Source organism: Corvus brachyrhynchos, unplaced genomic scaffold, assembly GCF_000691975.1.
Source record: "Corvus brachyrhynchos isolate BGI_N302 unplaced genomic scaffold, ASM69197v1 scaffold202, whole genome shotgun sequence".
Lineage (NCBI taxonomy): Eukaryota > Metazoa > Chordata > Aves > Passeriformes > Corvidae > Corvus > Corvus brachyrhynchos.
Window position 1 is genome coordinate 6897185 of NW_008238132.1, and position 8368 is coordinate 6905552.

At 41.0% G+C, this 8368-nt stretch overlaps 2 protein-coding genes across 11 annotated transcripts in view; both read right to left on the reverse strand.

The window, feature by feature from the left end:
* The window catches only part of LOC103615159 (RCC1 and BTB domain-containing protein 2), a 468828-nt gene that overhangs the window by 347877 nt on the left and 112583 nt on the right, over positions 1-8368 (reverse strand). The window lies entirely within an intron of this gene.
* CAB39L (calcium binding protein 39 like) overlaps positions 1-8368 on the reverse strand; it is a 62737-nt gene that overhangs the window by 18532 nt on the left and 35837 nt on the right. For all 5 annotated transcript variants that reach the window (XM_017733636.1, XM_017733638.1, XM_017733635.1 and 2 more), the window contains 2 exons: positions 6492-6656; positions 2226-2344 (listed from right to left, as the gene is read on the reverse strand). In XM_017733636.1, coding sequence (XP_017589125.1) covers positions 2226-2344; positions 6492-6656 — 284 coding nt within the window. The remainder of the gene's footprint in view (positions 1-2225; positions 2345-6491; positions 6657-8368) is intronic.

Here is an 8368-nt window from a genome sequence, read left to right on the forward strand (position 1 = left end):
CGGTTTGAGCAGGACACAGGCAGGGAAGGCATCATCACATTTGACATCATCACGCTGTTCTGCAGCAGCTGCTCAGATAGCAGCATCAGGGCTGGGCAGGACTGACTCTGGACTTCTGCTGATGGATTCAAATTACTTTTTAACAAGACATTCCAGAAATGGCAATTCTGAGCCAGTGCAGCACTTCAGAGGGCTAGTCAAGACATCATGAACAAGGAGCCTGAGGACCACAGACACGCTGCTGCATGCAGCAGGATTCTCCAAAAAAAGCATCTAAGTGATGCCATTTAAATTCATCCACTGACTCAGGTCATTTACAGTAAAATGTCTGTCAGAAGAATATATGCATAAAAGCTTCATTACCATCTTAATATTCTTGGTTGCTACAGTTGCCAAAGAAAATCTGGGACATAATCCAAAAATATTTTTTATCTTTAAATAAAGCCCAGACATATGGTAGCGATACATGCGCAACGTGCAAGATCAAAATGAGTGAAAAACTGAAAAAGCAAAGACAGAGAAAAGGGAATAAAATGATTGTATATACATATGAAATTAAAAAGAGCTTGTAACAATGATGGAGAGAATTATCATCGCTGCCCTGAAACTACTATTTTGAGGTATATATAAATGGTGAATTTTAATGAACACATGAAATCAAAATGCATTTAACTACCTTAGAGGTTTCCTTTCTGAAGAAGCTGGCATTTAGTAACACAAAACAAGTCAAGAGTTTCAAAATTAAAGCTAAATCACAACAGATCACTATACTTCTAAGAGCAAGACCCAGCTCAGCCCAGACACCTGCCAGGGTTCCCACAACTCTGCCCTGCAAGGAAGGCAGCAGGTCCCCACCTCCTCTAGTCCCAGCAACCAAGAACTTTGCCACCATGCTCAATCACAAGCTCACTGTTCTTGAAATCCCTGGTACTGTTTAGTTCTCTTGGTTACTTTTTCCTTACTCAGCTGTCCTGGAATGTGGTCACTTCTGAAGGAAATAACTATTTTAAACGACTCCTGTGCTTAGACTTCTCCCGGCTGGGGTCTGTCCCTGGGAGAGGGGGGAGGCTGGCTGAAGGGAATTTTACCCTTGGGGCTGCAGACTTGTTATGCACAAGCCTTAGATGGTGCTTAAGTACTTTCCTGGCTATGGAGCAAATGGTAAAAACTCAACTCTTCAACCTCAAGAGCAAGAAAGACACTTAAAAAGAATCATTCTCTTAATAACCATTATTTTAAAAGGCTTATATCATGGCTTTGAATGGCTGTTACCAGTGTGACCATACAACTGCTATGAGAGTTCACATTGTTCCATACTGATCAGCTAATAAATGCACTTATTCCCACATCAATTATTTAATCCAGTGACATATATTCTCCTTTCCTTAGGAAAAAAAATAAACAAAATCCTAAAGTCAAAAGAAAATTGAGCAGAAGACAGTAGACTTCAAGGGTTGGTAAACCAAAGCTGCTCACTGAACAGAAGGTGCTTTTGTCAAAAGTCAAGGGTACAGGAACCTCAAGGGGTTTAGGCCCACACTTGTGCACTCCTGAATGCAACAACAAGTGATCTGCTCTCCATACAGGAGTCTACTCCCCCTCCCTGGCCACTTTATCTTGGGACCCACCAGGTTAGAGCTGTGCACTCACTCCCTGAGGTTAAAAAGACAAAAAAAAAAAAAAATTAATGCTGAATGTTGTAGCATTAATTACAGAATTAATTTAAAGTTGAAGTTCACTTGTGGCCACAAGCATTGGAGAAGTCTGTCCCACAGGCACAACTACTCTTTTAATGCGTTTTTGCTTCTCTCTGTTCTACCACACAGTGGTCCAGTTTGACTCCAGTTATTTACAGACACCACTGTTGGTCACTCCTGCAATGCAAGAAGGCCTAAATGAACCTCAGCAGTCACCAACAATGCTACACAAGAGTTTATGGTGAGAACTGAAGTACACATGACATGGGGAGCAGTCAAAAACAACCAGCACATAATTATTTCAACATGAAGTTTGGTGAAGAAATAACATCCAAATGAAATAATTTGATCATTAAAAAGTATAGAGTTCCATAGAAAAAAAGTCAATATGAAAAAAATAAAGTAAGAAATCTGGAACAAAATCTGAAAATCCTTTTTTTTTAAACTAAAAGTGAGAAAGTAGATCAACTGCAATGCCAGCATGTTCCAGGCAATGCTCTTTAATGAAAATCAAATTAAAGCACCTACCCTTTTAGAAGCATGAATAGGATATGTGGATGGGCACTAATGTATTCCACAGTAGGGCTGCGTGTGCCAATTTGTCTTCTCAAGATGTTGTTGAATATCTGGGAAACATCCTTTTTGCCCTGTTAAAGAAGCAAAATATATCTTTGCTTAGAAAAACATGAGCAAATGACCATTTACTATAATATCTATTTAAAGGACAACTCAAATTGAAAACAGAACAAGTCACTCTTTTATTTTTTTCTGCACAGTCTCTCCACCTCATATTTGCTGTTTCTCCAAGGCCACAAGAAGGCTTCCTCCTTCGGGCAGCTCTGAAGGCTCCTGACTGCCCCATTCCCTTTTGCACCTTTCTTTTCCTAAATGAAGATGTGCATTCCTCTGACACTGTCAAGCAAGTCCGTGGCTATTTCAAATAGCAACCCTAAAGCACCATAAAAGCAAGCCACTACCCTGAGCCAAGCGTGCTGTTGCCGTGCGTGCTGTTGCTCCTGTAGCCTCCAAATGTAAGTTACCGAGCTGCTACCAAACCACTGCCACACTGCCTACACTTAGGCAGCTAAAGCTTTTCATTAGTCAAATGCAAACAATTCCAAGTGTGATTGAATTTCTGAAAACCAGGGTTAGGTTTAAACTGTGCCCATTATTTACCATGAAAAATGAAATAACTACTACCAGTAAAATGGCTGCATCACATATGTGTCTCTAATAAAAACTAACGTCCTTCTCTTTGTCCTAATTTTGTGCTGTATGCACCTATCTACACAATCACATTTTGTCTTCAAATGCTTCCCTGTGCAAACAGCTTTCCAGAAGGTCTTTCCAAATCATGTTCTATTCAGCCACAGGGTTCACCAGTACATCTGGCATTAGAAATCCTCTTCCTCCCCTGCTGCTGTCTTTCCTGGCACAGCAGACAAATTGATGTGTGAAGTTAAGGGAGGTGGGAGACGGCTGCACCAAGGACCAGTAACCAAGGCACTGAGTCAACAGCAGGTCACTATGCACAGGGCAAGCTAAAGCAAAAGGTCACTTATAATCTGTACATGCTCATTGATCTGCCTTGGGAGGACAAACATTCCTTGGCAGAGAACCTATTGAATGTTTGAAGCCAACGAGCAGATAGTTTCACATGGAGGAAAATTCCCTGGTTTCACCTCTACAAATAAATCAGTGCTGGGGAACACAAAATATTCTGCTTTCCTACTCATTCCAGCCCAGCTGGCTTGGAGACTTGGAGACTCAGGGAATTAAACAGGAGAATCAAATCAGAGCAGGTCAGTCCATCTGCCTTTGTCTGCAACACTTTTTTTGACCCTTGGACATCCTTTCAAACAGGCTAATTCTGTATAAAGTCATCCCATTCTCCCCTATCTTTACAACACCCATATCATATGCCTGGAATCCTGCGATCCCCACGGGCTTCAGCAGTTACTCCAAGAAGAAAACAATCCAGACAGAGAAGAGCTGTTGAAAGGATGAGGTAAAGATGGCCAAAAATTAAGTGATCCTCTCTGCTCTGCCAAATTTTATATTAGTTACTTAATACTGTGTGCACTGCAGCATAATATCCATGAGCAGAGAGGAGATAGATATAGATATATAGATCTATGTATCCAATTATAGCTGATTTTCTAGAGATCAGTTACAGTGAAAGCCAGAGTTGATCTCTCTGGGTTCTCCAGAGGGAATGGAGGCAGATAGGAGGGAACCACAACAGACTTCCCTCACCACCTGACATACATTAAAATTGGAGGAGTACTTTTGAAACGCTGCTTACTTGGATCTGCAATTGAATTTTGCCTTATAATGAAATACACATGGCCACTGGAGCACAAGATAAGGCAGCATGAAAAGAAAGTGGCTAATCAAGAACAAAAAGCCCTGCCAAGGATGCATTATATAAATAACAAATTGTATACTACCTATACCATAATTTAGCCCCCATTTCAAGGCAAAGTAAGGGAAAGATTCTAACATCATCAGTCCTGGGCTTGAAGTTATTTGCTGCCTATTTTAGGGGCTTTACAGTTTGTGAACCTTTAGGCTTACACACAATAACAACTACATTTTTAGTCGACTTTTTCTGTGTGCACACTTTCCACAGTTCTTCTAAGTTCAAAAATAAATTTCATATTTTAAATTCCTACATATCCAGTCTGATCTTGATTCTGGGTTCCTGCCCAACCTGACTTAGTTTCTTCATAACAACATCATCACTGAAATGATATCTTGTTTGTTGAGTGGCAGAAGCAATAAACCTGTGTTTTCTACGGATGTGTGATGGATGTGTGCAAGTCTCCCCTACACAGTGTTTAAAAAAACATCTTCAAAGGGAAGTTCAGCTGTGAAAAACTGGGATCAAAGTGGGTAGTGGCAAGGAGGAGACAGGGAATCAGGACAAAGCAAAGTCACATTATTGTCTTCAGAAATCAGATTTTCAGTAGTTTATGATTTGCTTTCTACCATTACATATGGATCAAAAAATTAACTTGCATATTATAGAGTGATGAAATTGCTTGTTCAACAAAGAGACTTAAATACCAACTGTGGCCACCAATATAACAGAATGGAAACAGAACAGCTGATAAACTGGAAAAGTCAGTGGGAACATGAAGACAAAGCAGCACATGCTCTTACTGTCCTCTTGTTCAGTGACATTTCATTTCTAGTGTTTTGTCAAAAGAACATGTATAACAGCTTGGCTAAATGATTGAAAAGTTTTGCAATGAAAAAAAATATTTTGCAATAAGAATTATTGTAATTGTTTGTAATAACAGCAATTCAACAACAGATTAGGTATTTCATGCAGTGCTTGATTTTAAAGACTGTGTGTTCAATATGTTCATACAGAATTTTTTTTCTGGCAGAGGCAATACAGACTGTCATGTAACTAAAAAAAATGCAGAAGTGTCCCTTCTGGGCTAAGAGTATCTTCTCCTCCCCTCTTTTCCATTTTTCTTAAAGGGTTTTTTAAGGGCTTGGGTAGCTGGGTTTTGAGTATTTTTATAATTAGACATCTAACAGTAACCAGAGGAGCACAGAGAAGACAATAAATAAATCAGTCCTTGATCCTGGATTTACCAGAGGGAGGTGGAAGAGTGGGAAAAAGGAAACATAAATCATCCATTTTCCTCCAGTTCATTCATTCACAAAATGGAAAGAAAGTAACTTCTACACATGACTCCCACAAAAGGTGTCTCTGAGAGCATCAGATCTCTTTGAGAAACTGATTTTTCTCTTCAGCAGCTGCCCATATGCTCAGGGTACTGCTCCTGTTCCAGACCTCAGCGGTGGCAGTTTGGCTCCCATGAGTGGGGATTTCCCACTGATGGTCGGACACTTGTGAGGAGTCACCAGCACCCAGGAGCCACAGAAATCATGGAACTGGCCCTGGGGGCCACTGTTCCAGCTGATTGCAAACCAAAAGTATATGACAATGACCTGACAGTGCCAGAGTTTATTCCCATCCCTACCAGTCAAGAGTAAATTGACAGCGTTTATATTTATCCTGAATTACTGCAATCTTTGCTAGTATAACTCTCCTTTTCCTTACTTATACGCAAGTTCAGTTGTCATAGCAGTTGTTTACTAGGTTTTTGGTTTTAACAACAAAGCTGGCAAGATGTTTCACATAATGTATAATTCTATATATAAATACATAACATTAAATAATATATAAACCTATACATTCACATTAATCTTTCTGCCATGAAAGAAAAAGTTATATTCCTTTCTTCTTTTAATCTAAACAATTAAGTGGGGGACACCCAAATTATCTTGTGACATGCTGTCTGTTTTTAACATGTTTTTCAACTCCTTTCCTTTCAACTAAACCATTTTAATTCTTTCAGTCTTTGTCACATGAAATCTTCCATGCTTCCAATTATTTTTATTCCATGTCCTTGAACCCCTTCTAAATCGGACACACTCTTCAGAGACAGCTCTAGTTGCACTATCCCAAAGATCATCCCTGCAGTTTACAAGGTTGCTCCTAGACAGTATTCCCAGCACCATGTCATATCTTGTTTGGATACACATGGCAATATTTCTTTATTGCTTTTGTTTTAATTTTAAAAAATCCCAGATTTACTGCCAGTGTACAAGTATGTCATTCAGGACACCAACCAATCTAGAGCAGATACTTTTTTCAGCCTGTGAAAAAGTTTTGAATGCAATGAAATTATTTAGACTTCAGAAAAATACAGCTTTACTCACTGACAACACCAAGACCAAGGAGATGAAAGAAGTTTACGGATGCTGACCTACCTCAAAATCTATCAGCTGCAGGTTGGCAATAAGTGTCACTAGAAGGCCACTGTTGTAGAGCTCTTGTGCCAGCTGGGCCACGATTTCTGTGGGTGGCTCTTTGTCCGCGGTCCCACACAGAATTTCCTTCATTGCTTGCAGAGATTTTGACACTTCCTCCGATGCCTTCCCCCCAGCAGATAATGGGTTTTGTTTTAAAAAAAATGAAACAGGGAAAAAAAGGGAGTTCTTTTAAAAGACATGTATTTCAAAACAAATGTTTCTAAATGTTCTTGCAATTATCATTATTTATTGCAAAATGATTTAATCATTTTAGGCAATCATGGAGGCTGGAGCATCCATACTGTATCCTGCAGGCCTTACACAAGATAAATTCCATTTAAACATGGCATGCCATCACTTACAGACCACAGACATAAAATAGGGCCAAGAAAGCAATTACCAAGCAGTGCCAGCAAGATCCTGTAACAGGTTTGGAGGCAGGCACAGCCCTGCATAAGCAGCAGCAATTTCACTGTTGCTCCCCCTGTCCTCCCCAGCGGGTTCCAGGGCACACATGGGGCAAGAGGTGCCAGATGAAGGTACCAAACCTGGCGGCTGCTCCCACTGAGGGGTGGCTGCTGGGCTCCCCCCCCATCCACTGCTTCCTGATGGACTGTCCCAGCTCCTCTGCTGGGAACCCAAATAAATCCTTGCAGCCCTGTGGAACTGCTTAGCCCAGCAGGCAGCTGAACACCACACAGCCACTTGCTCACTCCCCCTCAGAGGGACAGGAGAAGAAACTGGGGGGAGGAACCAAATTTGTAGGTTGAGATAAAGGCAGCTTAATAGGACAGAAAAGGAAGGGGAGAATAGTAGCAATAACAACAACAATAACAATAAAAATAACAATAATAATAATAATAATAAACAAGTGATGCAGAATGCAATTGCTCACCACCCAATGTCCAGCCAGTTCCTCAGCAGCAGCCCCAGGCCAGCCTTCCCCCCAGCATTATATACTGAGCATAATGCCAGGTGATATGGAATATCCCTTTGGCCTGCTGGGGTCAGCTGTCCCAGCTGTGTCTCTTTCCAACTTCTTGTGCCCCTCAGCCCACTCGCTGGTGGGGTGGGGTGAAGAGCAGAAAAGGCCCTGACTTAGTGTAAGCACTGCTCAGCAACAACTAAAACATCAGTGTGTCAATTTTATTCTTACCCTAAATCCAAAACACAGCACTGTACCAGCTACTAGGAAAAAAAATTAACTCCATCCCAGCCAAAGCTTGACAGCTTCATATTGCCACCACCTATTTCTCCTCATCAGGTGTGATTTGAGCCAGCATCTTCCACAAGGGATTTGCTCACTGAGCGCACAGGCACTTCAGTCTCAGGTCGAAAAATTTTAAATTAAACGATTTTGTGTGATTGCATCCAGCATCTTCCACAAGCGATGTGCTCACTGAGCGCACAGGCACTTCAGTCTCAGGTCGAAAAATTTTAAATTAAACGATTTGCTTTAGTAAAGCTGTAAAGCTCCACAGCTGCCACCAAGTGCAGTAAAATAAATCTTTCACATCTTTTGCTCCCACCTAGTATATACTAATCCTGTGCAGGTACCTCATTTAGACGATGAATCAGGAATTACCTTACAAAGTATTTTGATCACCAAGGTTACAACAGGGAAAGGGAAGAGAGACGTCTGTGAACAGGTAACAGCTCAGCATTCATGCAGTCAGCGGATTTAAATCAGATGTGAGTGATAATACCCCACCTCCCATGGAAAATGACCGCTGGCTGCAGCACGGCAGCTCTGGCTCATGCTCTCCTCACAGCTTTGCTCCACTTGGAACAAATAAAGACTCCATGGAGCAAAGGAGTCATTTTTTCATGTGGGG